The following is a 17157-nucleotide window of genomic DNA, read 5'->3' as shown; positions in this document are numbered from 1 at the left end:
AGGCTTAGGTTTTTGAAACCTTAAAGGATACCCGAACTGAAATGTAACATAATGAGATAGACATGTGTATGTACAGTGCCTAGCGCACAAATAACTATGCTTTTTTTATTTTTCTGCCTGAAAGAGTTAAATAGAAGGTATGCAAGTGGCTGACTCAGTCCAGACTCAGACAGGAAGTGACTACAGTGTGACCCTCACTGATAAGAAATTCAAACTATAAAACACTTTCCTAGCAGAACATGGCTTCTAAGAGCAAGAAAGGGGTAAAAAAAAGGGTAATTTCTTATCAGTGAGGGTCACACTGTAGTCACTTACTGTCTGAGTCAGGACTGAGTCAGCCACTTACATACCTGATATTTAACTCTTTAAGGCAGAGAAAGAAGAAAAGGAACACAGCATAGTTATTTGTGTGCTAGGCACTGTACATACACATTTCTATCTCATTATGTCACATTTCAGTTCGGGTATCCTTTAAAGTGAGCCCAAGGTGAGTTATGGAGGCTGCCACATGTAATTACTTTAAAGCAGTACCAGCTTGCTGGCTTTCCTGCTGATCCTCTGCCTCTAATACTTTCAGCCACAGACCATGAACAAGCATGCAGCAGACCAGGTGTTTCTGACAATATTGTCAGAACTGGCAAGATCAGCTGCATGCTTGTTTCTGGTGTAGTTCAGACACTATTGCAGCTAAATAGATTAGCACGGCTGCCAGGCAACTGGTATGGTTTACAAGGAAATGAATATCGCAGCTTCCATATCACTCTTACCTCGTGTTCACATTAAGTAACAAAAGCAAGAACTTTTTGTATCGGGTTGCTCGCCCACTTGCATTGTGAAATAGAGTAAACAATCATAGTACACTGGTACTTTAACTATTGCCGCTGTTTAGTGTCAACCTGAATCTTTGTACATGCACACCACAGTGTGTATGTGTGTGTGGGGTTAACTTACCCTTGTTGCCAATTCCATCTGTGTAAAGGTGGCCACTAATGATCCGATCTTTTTCATCCAATTTTACCAAATCTATGTAGTAGAAGGGTACATTGAGTGAATATATTGAATGGATAATTTAGACAGTTCCCTTATATTACATAGAAATGGTATGATTGGATGAAAAATATTGGATCATTAGTGGCCACCATTTGACATCTGTGTAAAAGTATTGGAGAGCTGGAACACTATGTGGAATGCAGTGGACAGATGCAGCGACAGGGGTGAGATAAGTGAAGATTGAGGTACTGATCAGAAGAAAAAGGAACAATTCAAAATTTGAGCTACTCTAACACCGCAACACTAATCACATATACTTTGTATAAAACAAAATTGCATCCCCTGTGGCATAAAGTACGTAACACGGTTTCCCATTGTGACAGTGCACATAAGTTATCTTCTTAGAGACATTAGGTTCTATCGACATGTCTATTAATCTGCTGCTCCCCAATTTAGTAAACACAACCATTTTTAGTGTGGTGCGAACCAGACCTAGCAGTCTTATTAGATCTTTTTCAGATGTGATCAGGCAAAATTCATTCAAATACACCTGTAGTCATCAGTACATTTTAAGTTTGTCTTTAACCCGTACATTTCTGTGTCATAAAGATAAGAAATAAAGCACTAGTTCAGCGACACAATTTCCATGCATATATTAAATTTGCATTATTATCAGTGCATTATGTTTTTTTTTACATTGCACATTTGTACTTTTTGTAGTACATATATTTAAAATGCCTGGCTGGCTGAGTCCTGTTCCATTTTATGTACAGATGACAATTTTACTGGAGAGCCGCCTTATCCCAAATCAATCCTCACCCACGTATGAGGAACTGGGAGGGGCCAGCAGTTTCTCTTGGTGAGGAGCAGAGATCAGCTGACCTTTGCCATCCTCACCCTCCAAAGATTAAAGATGGCCATACACTTATTTTTTCCCTATTCATTCCAAGTAGATTTTATCACTATACACTAGAAATGGTACCCTAATGTGCTGGCCATTTAGAGTGTGATTGGGGGGAAAAAAGTGATTGAAGGTGGCAAACGTTAGATTACGAACAATTCTTCGTGTGAAGGATGGGAAATGATCGTTTGGCACCACTAATGGACTAACCTCTCCTAACCAATCTGATCAGATTAATGAAATTGATCTCATTTTTGGAACGATTTCATTAGTCTGATCGCATTGGTCATGAGAGCTTTGTCCGTTAGTGGTCCCAAACAATCATTTCATGGCAAATTGAATAATTAGTGGCCACCTTTAGGAAGTGTGTTTGCCAGCTAATTTATGCAAAGTTAATGTATATTGATCTATTTTAATGAGCAGAGCATATTGTATAGGGGCAACTTTCCATTAAAAAGATTTGTTGTAAATGCTATGTACTATGCTGTACTACATACAGCACTACGGAAGATGTTGGTGCTATATAAATAAAAAATAATAAATGGTACCTTAATGGTTTTGTTTGGCTAACGTTTCAATTTTTCTTTACAGCGCCAAACCAACACCGTCTGATGGAGTCAAATCTAACCCGTCAAAGAGACACAGAGACCGTCTCAATACCGAACTGGACAGATTAGCCAGCCTCTTGCCCTTCCCGCAGGAAATCATATCTAAACTTGACAAGCTTTCTGTGCTCAGGCTCAGTGTCAGTTATCTCAGGGCCAAGGGCTTTTTTGAAGGTAAGATAAGAGTTATGATGTCTCCTGATATGCTGCTGTTTCATTTGTTTCCTTGTTTGTACTATAGAGGCAACTACAATTTGAAAGCATACCGGTATATTTTCCTGTAGAATAATCTACCTTGAGTCATTGTAGAATGTACACTTGCTATCAAATACAGCGCAGGCCATTTCAAGTACAACTATACATCTTCCTATTGTGTGTGAGAGAGGAAGTCTGCCAAGAGACCATAAGGGCCCTTTTCCACTAGCAATCGCACAAGCGCAATGCGATTTGATTGCAATGCAATTGCACTTTTTTGTAATTTTGTTTTTCTCCTGTGATCAGATTTCTTTGTATTTTCTAACATGTGCGTTTGTGATTTTATTACTCTGTGCATTCTATTGGCTAGAAAGGTTGCATTTTTTTTAAACCAGATTTGTGATTTAAATAATCTGAGCCCAGATTTTGAATTCTATTTACTGTAATGAATGTCAACAGTCCTTAACACACACCATACAATCTTGGTTGTTCAATCTTACCACTTTCATGTTGTATAACAGCTTATCCAATCAATAATTCAAGGTATTTTTAATCTGTTGGCCCTTATACTACATAGATTTGGTAAATCTATAAAACCAAGATTGTATGGTGTGTGTTGAGCAGATCTAATTCTTGGTGCACACTATGAGATTTTCTGGCCGATTTACTGTCAGATCGATTATTTCCGCCATGTCCGAATTGCTTTCTGATCGATTCCCGAACCATTTCCGATCGATTTCCTATTAAAGTGATAAATGCTCGGAAATCGAACGGAAAACTAATCGGACATGTTGGAAATGATCGATCTGACAGTAAATTGGCCAGAAAATCTCATAGTGTGTACCCTGCATAATGCAATCTTATCCCAGATCTTGTCTTTGAGCCTCACATTTGTATACAAAGGATCTCATCCTTTGTATACAGCACTGTGTGGCGCTGTATATGGGCTAGCAGGTGCTCTGTGGTAAACCACGCCATTGCTGCTCTCCTCATTGCTGGAAACAGGAAGCAGCACAAGGTGTCTTTTGGGAAGTTTGCAAAGTTTACTGCGGAAAAACATAGACCAATTACAGGTGTTTAACTTGAAAATGTTCTATCTTTTGCATTGGAGCGCAATCCGGGCAATAATTGAGCAGCACTAATATTGCGCTTGTGATACAATCTAAATGTGCTAATGGAAACAATACACCATGATTTACATGTTACTGGTGGTGAAATAGCAGTCAGCAAAATGCCGGCAATCCACTTTTTTAAGCGTATTGTGGCTAGTGAAAAAGGGCCCTTACTTCTCTGTATAGGGGACATTGTATGCATTTATACACTTCTTCGGCTAGTTGTATGCATTTATACATTTGTCTTAAGGTCCGTACACACGCCGGACTTCAGGCAACGACGGGTCCGTCGTCACCTCCCGCTGGGTGGGCGTTCCAGCGACAGTCCGGCGTGTGTACAGTCTGTCTGCAGACTGATACGGCTGTTTCTGAGCGATCCGCCTGGCGGATCGCTCAGAAACAGCCGTATCAGTATGCCGACAGACTGTACACACGCCGGACTGTCTGCTGAAAACACGCCCAGCAGGAGGTGACGACGGACCCGTCGTTTCCTGCAGTCCGGCGTGTGTACGGACCTTTAGGCTGGGTGTTTGGTGAAGATCAGGCTGTTTGCAGTGTGTGGTGTTACTTTGTTTTCTCAGAAATCCTGACTTAATCTGCTGCTTTGACTGAGCAAATCATCATGCTGTTGTTCAAATCCCATCATTTGTATGCGGACCTAGAGATTTGTGATGCAGCTGTAATGTGTAGTCACTAGTATTATGGTTACTAAAATATTAGGCTAATTTTGAAAAATTTTCCCCTGCTGATTCTCTGTGCATGCTAATTTTTAAAACTGTTTTTTTTTTTCTTTCTTGTCACTACAGTGGACTTTACATTTCTCATTTGCTGAGTATTTTTGAGTCACTAATACAACAGCAAATATGAAGAGATCTGAAAAAAATGAGCCATGCAAGACCTTTCAAAGCTGATCTTGTGTATATAGGGTGATTGGTAAAATGATCAGTATCTACCTAATATCGATCATGTACCACCTTCCCACATTATCTCACCAGATATTAGATCTCCCTCTCCCTGCACCTCAAGCTCTGTACTGCCCTCTGTAGGACTAAATTATATGGCCTCAGTCTTGTGCTGCTCCTACATGTTCTGGTATATCTAGCTGAGACGTCAGACTTGGGCTTGTTTCCACTAAGGGCGATTTTGCTGTTTTTCCCGCATGCAAATTTGGATGGGTGAAAACAGCCTATTAAAATCAATAGATCGCTGTCCACTTTGCGCGCTGGGAGAAAAAGTCACGCATGTGAATTCCTATAGCCATACATGGCACAGCTAGAGGGATTCGGAAGCATTGTCACAACAAAGTGCTGGGATGCCTCTCTGAGAGCATGCCGGGTGAAGTGGAAATAGGCCCTTATGTTTGCAACTCTTAGGCCTCTTGCACACTGCAAGCGATTCCGATTCAGTTTCCGCTTTTTAATCTGTTTTTATATCCTATTCAGATTCCGATTTGCAGTTTGCTCCCTGCACACTGCAAATCGGAATCTGAATCGGATGTAAAAACAGATTAAAATGCGGAATCTGAATCGGAATCGCTTACAGTGTGCAAGAGGCCTTAAAATGAAAATAAGAATCAATGACTGCATGGAAGTTCTATTTAGGATAAATGTACATACACACCTTAAAATTCTGTTATCCGCCAGGATCTGGGCTCATTCCCTTGGGGCGACAGTTCAGGGCTTGATGTTTAGTATTTTTAAGCTCCCAAAGAGCAAACGTATAATAGAATGAAGGTAAGAAAAGTAATATTGAAATGAAGTTAATCAGGAACAACTTACTTTGAGTGATTATTTTGCTTGTAAATGTGCTGAAAGTTTATTTTTTTATCAATTAGGGGATAAATGAGACATTTATGAGAAGTTTTGTGAATAGAGCTCATTAAGGGGGAATGGGGGGGGGGGGGGGGGGGAGGGTGTACTGCAGTGAACATGGAGTATTGGCTGAGTCAGTCCTGAACAGACACCGTGCTTGCAAACTATCTACTTGTGTGTGCCTGGCTTTAGTTCTACAGCTACCGTAACTTCTCATGAGTTTTTTATTTTTCCTTTAGGTTTGCCTGAAATGCTAATATATTAGTTTTCTATAGCCTCTTTTTAGTAACAAGAACTCACCCCCCATATCTTTTTACATTTGTTTCTGTTGTGGAATGTGTGTTCTCCCTGCATCAGCCATACTCAAATGCAGGGCTGTGGAGTCGGAGTCGTGGAGTCGGGCAATTTTGGGTGCCTGGAGTCGGAGTCGGGAAAAAATGCACCGACTCCGACTCCTAATGAATTTGTAACTGTAATTAAAATAGAAAATATGATAAAATGTTCTATTTCTCAGATAATAGTCATTAAAAATAATGTATATATACAGTATATATACAATAATAGCTGTGCTTAGTCCACAAAAATGAAATAAACCAATCAAAATTAGTTACTTGTGCTGCTTCAATAAAGCAGTCCCCGTATTTTTAAGGTCAGATATACATATCTGATTGTGACTGTATATATGATGTGTACACAGGAATCTCTTATATATACTAAATAACATCTATGCTGTAATAATAAAGCCTGATGTGTAGCTGTGTCACTAATAGAGATGGTCAATGAGATGGAAATAATTTTGCACTGATGCTGATTTATGCAAATGTATGCACTCCCTTTTCTGATGAAATCAAATAATTTGATATGTTGTTAAAATTTGGTTTGGTGACTACAAATTAAAGGGTACCTGAGACGGATGAAAAGTAAAGTTTTATACATACCTGGGGCTTCCTCCAGCCCCCTTCAGGCTAATCAGTCCCTCGCTGTCCTCCTCCACCACCCGGATCTTCTGCTATGAGTCCTGGTAATTCAGCCAGTCAGCGCTGTCCGTCCGCATGCCGCTCCCACAGCCAGGAACATTCTGCACCTGCGCAATAGTGCTGTGCAGGTGTAGTACGCTCCCGGCGCCGGAATGTGTGCATGCGCAGTACGCCCGACTGGCTCAAGTACCTGGACTCATAGCAGAAGATCCAGGTGGTGGAGGAGGACGAGGGACTGATTATCCTGAAGGCGGCTGGAGGAAGCCCCAGGTATGTATAAAACTGTAATTTCATCTGTCTCAAGTTTACTTTGTTACACAGTAGTACTATACTCTACATATGCACTCCCCACAGAGCTGCAGGGAATGCACTGAGAATGCTGTGCACATTGAACACAGAGGTGTTGTCTGTCACCCATAAACCTTGTTCAGATTGTGCATGAAGAATGTGTAATAGAGGAAGAATCTCCTCATTCCCCTGCAGAGTACCTGCACATCATTCTTACATGTACCCACACTTACATTGCCTAGGGCCTGATAGATGTTCTTTGTTCCGGTCTGTACCTATTACAAGTACTCTTACCAAGGACTAGTTTTAGTCTAAAGGGAATAAATATGGCAGCCTCCACATCCTTCTCACTTCAGTTGTCTTGTAAAATTCCTAAGCGTTGGCAGTTAAGAGACGAATTTCATGTTACATACTTTTAATCAACAAAATTGTAATATGCAAATTAGAGGAGTCGGAGTCGAGGAGTCGGAGTCGGTGGAATCCTAAACTGAGGAGTCGGAGTCGGTGGATTTTTGGACCGACTCCACAGCCCTGCTCAAATGTGTACCCTGCAGTGAGGTTGCTGTCATAAATTTTTATTATGTATAATAACCGTGTTTACAAAAGCTTAAACAAAGAGTAAATTCACATTTCTGTATCTGCAAAGGCTTTTTTAGCATCCAGTGCTCCTTACAAGCTTGACATAAGACAATATTTACTTAACATTTTGAGAAATGGCTTGCATTATTGCGTTCATTCCCTCTGAAAGTCACCTGGGGTAAAGCTGTGGAGAAAGGGAAGGTTCTCCTTGAAGAGAGGCAGAGTAGTTTATAGAACAGCAGTGATCTCTCCCTGTAGCTAAGGAAGGAAGATACATCTGTACTTGTGAAATACATCATGCATTGCTTAAGGCTAAATTTCCGTCCTGCTTGCTAGAAAATGGAAGTAGCTAGCAAGATTGTACTTTATTTAAAACTTTGCACAGTTCGATGCTGCAGAAACTAATAATCAAGCACTTTCATGTTGCATTTTTTCTCTGTTATGTCCTCTCATTGGTTCTGGAGGTGTGTTTAGCTTCTAAGGGTAACAATGGCTAATTTGCATATATTCAGCAGTGATGCACTGGGAGACATCTCAAGCTCACTCCAACCTGAATTATCGCAAATTCTTTCTGTTTTAAGAAAGCAAACTTTTGGTTTTTCTTAGCATCTTAGTAAGGGGGCTTTTAGGACCATTGTAGTCCCTCACACACTCCAATGAGTTCTGGGTCACCATGAGCTTGCTGGTTAGTCTGTACCTCTCGGTGTTACAAGCCCTACTCCATAGAGCCAAATTAATCCATGCCATGCACTGATGAGGATCAAACAATCCAAAACAGTCTGAATGCATGTTGAATTATTATGGCTCTGTACAAATTAACAAGCTGACACATCATTGCATTCCAGCGGTTCTGGAGGTGTGTTTAGCTTCTAAGGGTAACAATGGTTTATTTGCATATATTCAGCAGTGGTGCTCTGGGAGACATCTCAAGCTCACTCCAACCTGAATTATCGCAAATTCTTTCTGTTTTAAGAAAGCAAACTTTTGTTTTTCCTCTCATTGAGAACTGGAATTATTCCATGGATTTTACCAATTTTCTAAAGAAAAGCCCAACTGATCCCAAAACTGAACAAGGCCTATTCTGAAAGCATTCCCGTTGACTGGTGTACATTTTTAGTATTCCCTCTAGAACAGAGGCGCCCGCGCTTTTTCAGCTTGTGGTCCACTTTGAAAATGAACTACCAGGTAGAATCTACCTACAGATGCAAGTCAGAGTGGCAGTCTATTAGGGATTACCATGTGCTGCCAGTCAGTTAGATGTGTGCAAAATTGTAATCAGCAGTAGCACATATTGCTTCTAAATGTATGTCGCCCTACCTTGCAATATAATCCTCTACACTGCAGTGCAAAACTCTAGGACAGCATATTGCACTAAGCTTATCCAAGTCAAAGAGACAAAGTACGATAGATACATCAGCAGACGGGTGGTGTGGGATCTACCCACAAGTCCTTTGCGATCTACTGGTAGATCACAATCTACCTGATGGGCACTCCTGCTCTAGAAGCTACGCTCCCTGTTGGCAGAGTGGGCTCTTGAAACTGCTTATCATCTGCATATAGTTACATAGTTATTTAGGTTGAAAAAAGACACACGTCCATCGAGTTTAACCAGAACAAGTAAAAAACCAGCCTGCTCCCTCACATATCCCTGTTGATCCAGAGGAAGGTGAAAAATCCCTTACAAGGCATGGTCCAATTAGCCCCAAAAGGGAAAAAATTCCTTCCCGACTCCATATGAATAAGTCCCTGCTGTCTTATGTGTAGAACCTTGAATTCTCCTAGAAAAATAGGGTTATGGGAAACCAAGCCTGGCACCTGTTGTTGTTGTTGTTCTTCTTATTTTTGTGTGTCATATGGCCATACCTGACCTGTCACCATATCTTTCTAGCAGAGACAGAACACTAAGTTCTATCACAGTGGGATGCACATTTGAGCTATTCAAGTAAAATTAAAACAAAACCAAAATAGGTTACAACATTTTTATTTTTTTTTTAGGTATATTTTCATTATCCTTTTGGGTATATTGGCTTCTTTTAGCCTTATGATTGAATGATAATTTGGCTCGGTGTATTTCATCCTTATCTACCTGGCTACGACTGCCACATTGTTATACTTTTAATTGGTCCTGCCTGTGTCGTGATTGGATGCACTGGTGTACTGTATCCTATGGATGATATACCGTATATACTCGTGTATAAGCCGAGATTTTGGGCCCAAAAAAGTGGCCCAAAAGTGGGGGTCTCGGCTTATACTCGAGTCAGTAAGTGTGCCCCTCCAGCAAATAGGTATGTGCCATGTATTTTTACTGTGTTCGCGTCTCCCCCAGCATGTGCTGTCTGCCAGAATGCATGGATTACGTCCACCTGACATGTGCCGTCCACGGTATGCAGTTTCCTCCCTCCCCCCTGGTATGTCAGCCTGGTATGTGCCACTATGCAGAGCGGTATGTGCAGATTGTTCTCCCGTTTCGTTATGCCGTCCCCCCGCTGAAGCGGTGTTCTGTATTTTGCCGTCTCCCTCCGGGTGTTTGCAAATTCAGTGTAATGCGTTATGAGTGTGCTCCCCTCTGCACATTTAGTTATGCCGTCTCCCCTCTGGAGTGGTGTTCTGTATTTTTCCGTCTCCCTACGGGTGTTTGCACGCATATGTAGTGGAGTGTGTTCCCCTCCGCAGCAGTGTTTTGTCCCCCTTTCAAGTGTTTACCCCGGTAAATGCACAGTGGATGGGAGCACAGCCGAGCGTTTACCTTACCGGTTCCCGCCGCCAGGATTCGGATTCTCCAGCTCGTCTCAGTGCCGTCTCCTGCAGTGGTACACGCAATGTGAGGCGCCGCTAGAGGGCGTCATAGAAATGACGCTAGCAGACAAGCTGGAGAATCCGAATCCTGGCGGCGGGAACCAGTAAAGTAAATGCTCCGCTGTGCTCCCATCCACTGTGCATTTACCGGGGGAAACACTTGAAAGGGGGACAAAACACTGCTGCGGACGGGAAACACACTCCACTGCATATGCGTGCAAACACCCGGAAGGAGACGGAAAAATACAAAACACCACTGCGGAGGGGGGAACGGCATAACTAAACAGAGGAACAATCTGCAGATACTGCTCCAGCTGACTACTAAATGGCTTGCATTGCACTACAAATACAATAACACCTGGAGGGGGACAGCATGCATAAATACAGAGCACGGTCTGGCATGGGGGGGGGGGGGGGGGGCTGGGCACAACTAAACTGCACATTGTACTGTAAAGTAGTCTGTGAAGGGTCCCCCTACTCTACAAAGTGCTAGAAAGAGCAGGCCTTGACAGATCATGCAAGCAGATATTCAGTGGTTTCATTTGTCAGCCAAAACATTAAAACCACCACCTAATAGTGTGACAGCTCCTAATGTGCTTCTAAATGATGGGTGAAAAGAAAGGGGAACAGTCTGGCATAAGAAGCATGTTTCCATTGTCCTTCTTACAATATAGTTTATCATAGCTGCCTTTGGTATCACCAGGTCACATAAGGTATATTTTCACCTAAAAGTGCTGGGGTTAGAGTCCTGGATTAGCAATTAGGCCTAGTGCACACCAGAGCGGTTCGGCTGCAGTTTGCGATCCGCTTGCGGGTGCGGATCTGCTAGGGTAATGTATTTCAATGGGCTGGTGCACACCAGAGTGGGAGGCGTTTTGCAGAAACGCATACTCCCGGGCTGCTGCAGATTTTGGATTGCGGATGCGTTTCTGCCTCAATGTTAAGTATAGGAAAAATGCAAACCGCTCTGAAAAACGGCACTTCAGAGCGGTTTGCCAGGCGTTTTTTGTTACAGTAGCTGTTCAGTAACAGCTTTACTGTAACAATACATGAAATCTACTACACCAAAAACGCTTCACAAAACCGCAAAATGCTAGCTGAAACGCTACAGGAAAAGAAGAAAAAGCGTTTCAAAATCTGCTAGCATTTTGCGGATCTGCTAGCAGTTTTTGGTGTGCACTAGGCCTTAGAGAGCACTAGGAGGTCCTCAGTAAGTTCTGCATTTCCTACCCTCGGCTTATACTCGGGTCAAACATTTTTCCGTATTGTTTAAGGTAAGGGGGGGGGGGGGTCGGCTTATACTCGAGTCGGCTTATACTCGCGTATATACGGTAGTTCTTCAATAAAAATTTACGAAAAAATGCTTTTTGCTTTTATAAATTTATTTTTCTAAATCATCCTGTTTGCTAGTAGTTTGCTTTGATCAGAATTGGGTTTAGTTGGCTTTAAGGGGGCTCTGTATTCCATTGTAGCATTAGAGACCTATAAGTGCTTTCAAACTACTTTCTGAAATGTCCAACGTCATCCTGGGAATTGGATACATACAATCTCCAACAAAAAAGCAGATTTGGCCACAACGGCAGTTTATATTTTCTTTTAGTTGCATTTATGTGCATTTCCTGTGTGTTTCCATTTGTGCATATGAAGTATCTGGAAAATGTTGTAAAAATCCCAGAAAACTTCTATGCTTAAAACGGGTAACTGTACACTGGTCACATACCTGCATATTTATCCATTTTATGTGGGTGAAAGGCAAGGTTACAGAATGGTGTTTACTGGTACATTACAAGACCAGGCATGGCTTAGCAAATAGAGGCTAAACCCTGATGTTGCAAGGCAAACATTGGTGCAGTTGAGGGGGGAAACATGTCCTGGAGAAGGGGGAGGGGGATGTCTCATAACAAAAGAAGTTGGGAGATTCCATGGATGGGTGTTACAAGGGTTTTGAGAGTCTTACTATGTTAGTTGGGAGAGGTTAAAGGCTCATACACACGCTCAGCAAAAGTCTTATAAATTCACAATTCTCAAACCACTTTTGTTGTTGAAACAAACCAAAAAAGTTGTTTGCTATTGTTCAAACAACTTTTTTGGTTTGTTTCAACAACAAAAGTTGTTTGATAATTGTGCATTTAGAAGTCCTTTGAGCATGTGTATGAGGCATAGGACTAAAATCTTACTAGAATTGTAGTACACTTTTTTTATTAAATAGTTTGAGTGTTACTTATTCACTTGTCTCGCTTGGTAATATAGATATTGGACAACAAGCAAGGGGATTTGCGAATTTTACCTCAGCTGCAGCTTCTTCTTGAAAGCGTATGCATTACTTCACATACATTTTGGTTGACCTTAAAGAGGAACTTCAGCCTAAACAAACATTACTGTAATTAAGCTACATTAGTTATGTTAATTAAAATAGATAGGAAATATAAACTCTTACCCACCGTTTTAAAAGAACAGGCAAATGTTTGTGATTTCATGGGGCAGCCTTCTTTTTGTTTGAATGGAGGTGACCGGGTGCATGAGACAGAGTTCCAACTGTCCTGTGTTCTGATCACCCCTCCCAGTTGCTAGGTAACGAGAACAACATCATCAGAAATCCCATCATGCTTTGCACAGCATCAGGGGAAAATGCCCGGGCAGTTTTCTTTGATGGAGCGGAGCTTAGCTTCTGTACAGCTAAAAATGAGGCTTTGGTAAGAAAAAGAAAGTTCTGATGATGTGAAACACTTAAAGGAACACCAAGCCTTTTCAGCGCTACTGAATAGATTTTTAGTCTGGAGGTTCACTTTAAACACATTCTAGGATCTTTGTAAAACTCTTTTAGCGTTTCCTTTATCATCCTTTTGTTGCACCCAAATGAAATATGAAGGAAGCTTAGGAAATCGCTAATGGCTTCCCTATGACTTGTTGAACTGCTATAATGTATGATATCCAATGTTATTGCTTAGTGCAGGAAGCGGGTTTTATGGGGTATTGAACCTAAACGCTCATATGCAAGACTAGAAGGTTGCCGTTTGGCTTCTGTTATCAAGATGTGCGCGATCCATATTTCATGTTGAGCAGAATAAACTATAGTTCACTATAATCTCCTAAGCATAATTATCGGATGCCATTTTGTTATATAATCTCTTGTGTTACTGTAGAATTGTATCATTTGTCGACTAGGGACTCTGAATAGTTGACTGGCTGTATTTATTGCTGAAACCATAGCTGGAGCGAAGATGAAGAACTCTGTGAATAACAGGATGCAAATAAGGGGTGTGTGAATTCCTGAGGAAAGTAAAATATAAATGTGCAATCATATCATCTGGCTTGGAAGGAAGCCTATTTTTCTACCAGTAACAATGGATATCTTTGCAGAAGAAAAACATATCTGAGTTGAAATGAGTTGAAGGCCGTTATTTTAACCATTTCATGTGTCCGGTTTAGATATTGTGATAAATTGACTTAAAGGGATACTGTAGGGGGGTCGGGGGAAAATTAGTTGAAGTTACCCGCAGCTTCTAATGGTCCCCCGCAGACATCCTGTGCCCGCGCAGCCACTCACCGATGCTCCGGCCCCGCCTCCAGTTCACTTCTGGAATTTCTGACTTTAAAGTCAGAAAACCACTGCGCCTGCATTGCCGTGTTCTCGCTCCCGCTGATGGCACCAGGAGCATACTGCGCAGACCAAAGACCATACTGGACTTGTGCAATACACTCCTGGTGACATCAGCGGGAGCGAGGATGCAGCTGCGCAGGCGCAGTGGTTTTCTGACTTTAAAGTCAGAAATTCCAGAAGTGAATTGGAGGCGGGGCCGGAGCATCGGTGAGTGGCTGCACGGGCGCAGGATGTCTGCGGGGGACCATTAGAAGCTGCGGGTAACTTCAACTCATTTTCCCCCGACCCCCCTACAGTATCCCTTTAATGAAAAGCAACTTAATTAGAAATACTGACAGACGCTGATAACATACTATGTACTGATTTTCTGCACTCTGTTCCATGTTGTTTAGCATTGCATAACATGCAGTTTTCCTAAACCTTAATCCAACCTCTTACAAGTCTCTGTGTGCTCCAGTCCCCCTCTCCCCATTTCCCTGTCATAGCCAGGCAGTCGAATCATTTAGACAGGAAATTCCAACAGCATTTCCACTGAGTGCATTTCCACTGAGCATGTGTGAGCTCGCAAACGTGTGTATGAGCAATTCCTTTTACTGGGCATGCATGTAGGAAAGATGGTGCATGAGCTGGTCCTTTTACTGAATATGTGCAGTTAATGAACTCTCATACAGTATGCCCAGTGAATATGCATGATCACCAGTGGTCCAGCACTAGGAAAAAAACTTCTTTAATGCCAGGTACACGCCATGCAATGTGGATGACCGTTATGGTGTATGTATATGCACCTTTTGCCACATAGTTAATAAGAGCGGATAATTCTCTAACAGGCAGACTTGCTACCCCCCCCCCCCCCCCCCCTAAATTTTTACCCCTCGCTGTGAGGAAAAAAAAGAACCACCACTTAGTTCTTTGTAGGATTGGGAATTAATATACACATTTATCTCATATCACGTCACCTCAGGTACCCTTAATGATTGGTTGTCTTACAGTCATGGTGAATCTGTTTCCTGAGCTACCGTCCTTTAGTTTGGTAGTGTTAACAGTCACTTATATTGACTCAGGGCTCTTTCACACTAAAGCCCTTTTCCTGCGTTTTAACGCAGAGTCCAAACTTTGCATTAACCGAGGTAAAATGAAAGTCCATAGATTTTCATTTTACCTTTCACACCCGACGCTGCATTTTGGTTTGTTGCGGTTCTATGCACCCGGCAGCGTTAAACCGCCGCCATTTTCCCGTCAGGTGAATAATGGCTACCGCTGCTGATTGCGTTGCACCACAGCATCCAGACGACACACCGCAGGCCATTCAATGCGTGCAGGAGAACGGCTCCTGCACCCGTTGTCTGTGGAAAAGCCCTCATGACACTTTCTAGAGTTAACTTGCTCCGCCTTCCTTGTCTCACAGTTGGTGCTGTTGCACATTTTATTAGTAGACCAGCAGAGAGGTATGGAGGACGTGTGTGTGTGCGTGATCAGGCCAACTTTTGGCATCTGCATCCGTGTGCCGCCGCCTTAGGGCCTGAGCCCACTAACGCAGTTGTATCCGCTTTTCAGTTACATATATATGTTACAGATGCTGAAAAGCGGAGAGGAGTGGATGCAACTGTGTTATTGGGCTCAGGCCCTTACTGTGCAGGCGCAGTACAGCAAGAGGCACTGTGTGCAACCAAGCACCTGTTAGTAAATGGGCCTAATGGCTAGTCTTGTATAATTGAATGTCACAGGTTTTGGGGCTACAAGGATATTTTAGACACTATCAAAAGATATGTGTAAGGTTGTTACTATTTAGCTTTGGTTGCAGCTAAGAAGAGGGAATGCAGGTGGTCTGTAACAGAAACACAGGCTGAAGGTCTTTCAAGAGAAACCATTTTCTCTCCGTATTCCTTCAGCGCTCCACGTTTTAATTTAGAAGCAGCTGCCTCCTAGCTACAGCCTCCAGAGGATATATGACCTGGTTTTCTTTCTCCTGCTGAGAGCTATGAAACAGACTGGTGGCTTTCATACGCTTTGAAGTGCAGTCCAAATATTTATCAATGAAAGCTTCATTTGGTACTATGCTTCCAGCTTTTATTGTGCAGAGGTATTCCCCTGTGTGCAGCAGTACAGTCAATTACTTGCTGAGATTAAGACACACTATTGATTTGGCATTGTCTTAAAATGATAGATTCTCGCATGCTTTCAAAGTAAATGGCCTATTATGTAGTTGTAAACAGCCATTCACTTTGGGGATAATATATAAACAGTGAAGTTAAGCAAAAACGCAGTCATCAGCAGTAGCAATGAGTTTAGTTTTCTCACACTTAATGAAATAAAACCTAACAAAGGTTTTGATCAGACACATTTCCTTTACTCCAGTTATAAATCATCCTTATAATTTTTTTTTTTTTTGTCAGTTGTAAGTGTCTGGAATTTTTAAAATAGACCCTTCAATAATACAGTAGAATCTCGTTATAGTAAACTCTGATATAGTAAACCTCTGTATATAGTAGGGTTGCAACGGTATGAAATTCCACGGTATGATAACCGTAAAAAAAATAAATAAATACCACGGTATATGGTATTATACAATTATTTAGACCCGGGGCCCTGCTCTGTAGCCAGTAGTAGGTGGCCGCAGCATAGGTAGCCAGGGATAGGTGTAGCAAGTAATAGTTGGCCGCAGTATTCGTAGCCAGGGATAGGTGTAGCCAGTAATAGGTGGCCGCAGTATAGGTAGCCAGTAGTAGCGCCGGGGGGAGGGAGAGGGGAAGCAGCAGCAGGGATAAATACTCACTTGCCGGCAGCAAGGTCCTTCACCGATGTACGGGCTTCATTCTACTTCCTGTTCTTGCATCATCTTGTAATAGCACCCAGGGGGTGCTGTTTCAGGGAAATGTGATGCAAGAACAGGAAGTACAATGCAGCCAGTACATCGTTCAGGACGGAGCTGGCTGCCTGCAAGTGAGTATTTGTATCCCCGCCGCTGTTCGTGCGCTCGCCGCTGCGTCGCATCCTTGCCAATACGTCGCCCTGCCCCCTAAAACCGGTAAAAGGAGATTGTGCACGGTATGGTTATTGTGCACAATCAAACCGTGGTATAGCGTAAAACCGGTATACCGCGGCAACCCTAGTATATAGTAAACTGAGCCCTCTGGTCCCAGCAAATGCATCTGTATAAATATACAATGTATGACCAATTCTGATATAGTAAACTACTTTTTCTGGTCCCTTGGAGTTTAATATAAAGAGATTCTACTGGAGTAAAATTTTAAAACGGTCATTATAAACCCTTTCATTTTATCCTAGGTTTCTCCAGAACACCT

General features: G+C 42.2%; 1 protein-coding gene across 3 annotated transcripts in view; it reads left to right on the top strand.

The window, feature by feature from the left end:
• The window catches only part of AHR (aryl hydrocarbon receptor), a 215662-nt gene that overhangs the window by 62767 nt on the left and 135738 nt on the right, over window positions 1-17157 (top strand). For all 3 annotated transcript variants that reach the window (XM_068236000.1, XM_068235999.1, XM_068235998.1), the window contains one exon: window positions 2483-2670. In XM_068236000.1, the coding sequence (XP_068092101.1) occupies window positions 2483-2670 (188 nt within the window). The remainder of the gene's footprint in view (window positions 1-2482; window positions 2671-17157) is intronic.

Source organism: Hyperolius riggenbachi, chromosome 5 (assembly GCF_040937935.1).
Source record: "Hyperolius riggenbachi isolate aHypRig1 chromosome 5, aHypRig1.pri, whole genome shotgun sequence".
NCBI lineage: Eukaryota > Metazoa > Chordata > Amphibia > Anura > Hyperoliidae > Hyperolius > Hyperolius riggenbachi.
The sequence above is the reverse complement of the archived record's forward strand: the minus strand, read 5'-3'. Positions and strand labels throughout refer to the sequence as shown.